General features: G+C 41.2%; 1 protein-coding gene across 2 annotated transcripts in view; it reads left to right on the forward strand.

Annotated features, from left to right (window-relative positions):
• The window catches only part of Snx27 (sorting nexin family member 27), a 93,129-nt gene that overhangs the window by 66,147 nt on the left and 24,643 nt on the right, over positions 1-2,339 (forward strand). For both annotated transcript variants that reach the window (XM_005357014.3, XM_005357015.3), the window contains exon 5: positions 571-675. In XM_005357014.3, the coding sequence (XP_005357071.1) occupies positions 571-675 (105 nt within the window). The remainder of the gene's footprint in view (positions 1-570; positions 676-2,339) is intronic.

Raw genomic sequence — 2,339 nt, forward strand, 5'->3', positions numbered from 1 at the left:
AACCACATGGTGGCTCACAACCATCTGTAATGAGGTCTGGTGTCCTCTTCTGGCCTGCAGACATACACACGGACAGAATGTTGTATACATAATAAATAAATAAATATTTTTTAAAAAAGAATTGTATAGTTTTTGCTAGAAAATTGAGCATGACAGTAGTTTAGATCCCAAAGTCTCATCCATTTTTCCTTTTTATCAAGGTTCAGAAAGGACACCAGCATATCCCTCAAGCAGATCTTCTGCCTAGTTACTCAACAGGTGTTGAGCCGCGCCTATCTGTTGTTTCTCTCCTCTGTGGGTTCTGAATGGAGTGACAAAGAGTGACCCAGAATCTCATCTGGACTCCATCTAGACTTTCTCAACAGTATTCTGTTTTGAAATGGGAACATGAGTTAAACTTATGTACCTAAAGTTAGCTGTATGAGTTGTAAATATATTAACTTTTAAGACTTTATTTTTCCTCATTTTAATAGAATTTATTTCCTATTTCTTACATTAGATTATTGTTTTGCTAGCATTGTAGCAAGGAGTGAAAATTTACTGGGCTGCAAATATTTTCTTTTCCTTTAGAATTACAATGGTGTGTCTGATGTAGAGCTGAGAGTAGCTTTACCGGATGGAACAACAGTCACCGTCAGAGTTAAAAAGAACAGCACTACAGACCAAGTGTACCAGGTAAGTTAAACCTGAGCAAGTCAGCTTGACATTGGAAGATGTGACGATGAGTAAAAAATTAAATGAGTTACTATGTACAAAATGTTCAGGGTACATTTGCTAATTCATATTCCTAATGTGAAGTATTTTTGCCCTTCTTAAAAGAAAGGTATATGAGAGCTGGGTGTATTGATGCATGCTTGTAATCCTAGCACTTAGGAGGCTAAGGCAAGAATGTTGCAAGTACTAGGGTAGCCAGGACTGTATAACAAAACCTTGTATTTAAAAAAAAAAAAAGGTACAGTAAATATCCCAGAGTGCAGTGGTTATAATTCTCTGTTGTTGTAAAAACAAAACAACCCTTTTTAAAAAATGCTGTGTGTGCTGGGTGGTGATGGTACACGCCTTTAATCCCAGCAGAGGCAGGCAGGTCTCTGTGAGTTCGAGACCAGCCTGGTCTACAAGAACTAGTTCCGGGACATGCTCCAAAGCTACAGAGAAACCTGGTCTTGGAAAACCTAAAAAAAAGAAAAGAAAGAAAGAAAGAAAAAAAAAGAAAAAAGGAAAAAAAATGCTATATGTAGCCAGGCAGTGGTCGCACACACCTTTAATCCCAGCACTCGGGAGGCAGAGGCAGGCGGATCTCTTGAATTTGAGGCTATCCTGGTCTACAGAGCAAGTTCCAGGATAGTCAGAGCTGCACTGAGAAACCCTGTCTCCAGAAAACAAAAATTAAAAGAAAAAATGTGTACGTATGTGGTATGTTCAGGTTTATGAGCAGGTTTGCATGTATGCATGTGTGTTTGTGCATGTGTCAGCTTGTGCATTCTTGTAATTGTGGAGATCAGAGGTTGACATTGTCTTCTTCCTAAATATTAGGTGTCACTCTCTGTCTTATTCCTTTGAGACAGAATTTCTAGGCTGTTGACCAGCAAGCTCAAGCAGCCCTCCTGACTTCACCCCTGGCAGTGCTGGGTTACAATCTTGAGTGCATATAGGTCATCTCACCCTTTTATGTGAGTGCTAGGGATTCAGACTCAGACCCTCATGCTTGGCCAGCGAGTGCTCTTACCCTCGAAGCCATCTCCCTAGTCCCCTCGAAGCTTGTATGTGTGTGTTATATGCTCATGCATGTGCTTGTAGAGGTGCACATGTATGTTGTAATGTACATGTATGTATGCTTGTGGAAGCCAGAGGTGCCTTCTTAGGTTGCCCCTATTTTACAGACTAAGGCAGGGTCTCTTGCTCAATGATTTAGCAAGTCTTTCTAGCCAACTTGATTTTGGGATTCCTTGTCTCCGCCTCCTAGGGACGTGGTTAAAAGTAGCCCCTGCATTTCTATGGGTGTGAGAGACTGAACTGTGCTTCTCACACTTGCACAGCGACTGCTCCTTTACCCACAGAGCCATCTTTCCAGCCTTGCAAAACACTTGTTTAATATATCATACATTTCTCTATACACTTCTTTTTATGGTGCTAGGGCCTCGGGCAAGTATTCTACCACTGAACTACTCTCCCGTTCCTTCATTAGTTATGTTTAGTAATTATCAACATCAAGATCTTGCCACATTTACACCATGTACCCCTTTCCCTTTCTTCTGAAGGTCTCCTCCTTCTCCTTCTTCCTTCTCTCTCTCTGTCTCTCTCTCTGTCTCTCTCTCTCTTTCCTCCTCCTCCTCCTCCTC

This window comes from Microtus ochrogaster, chromosome 21, assembly GCF_000317375.1.
Source record: "Microtus ochrogaster isolate Prairie Vole_2 chromosome 21, MicOch1.0, whole genome shotgun sequence".
In the NCBI taxonomy this organism is placed as follows: domain Eukaryota; kingdom Metazoa; phylum Chordata; class Mammalia; order Rodentia; family Cricetidae; genus Microtus; species Microtus ochrogaster.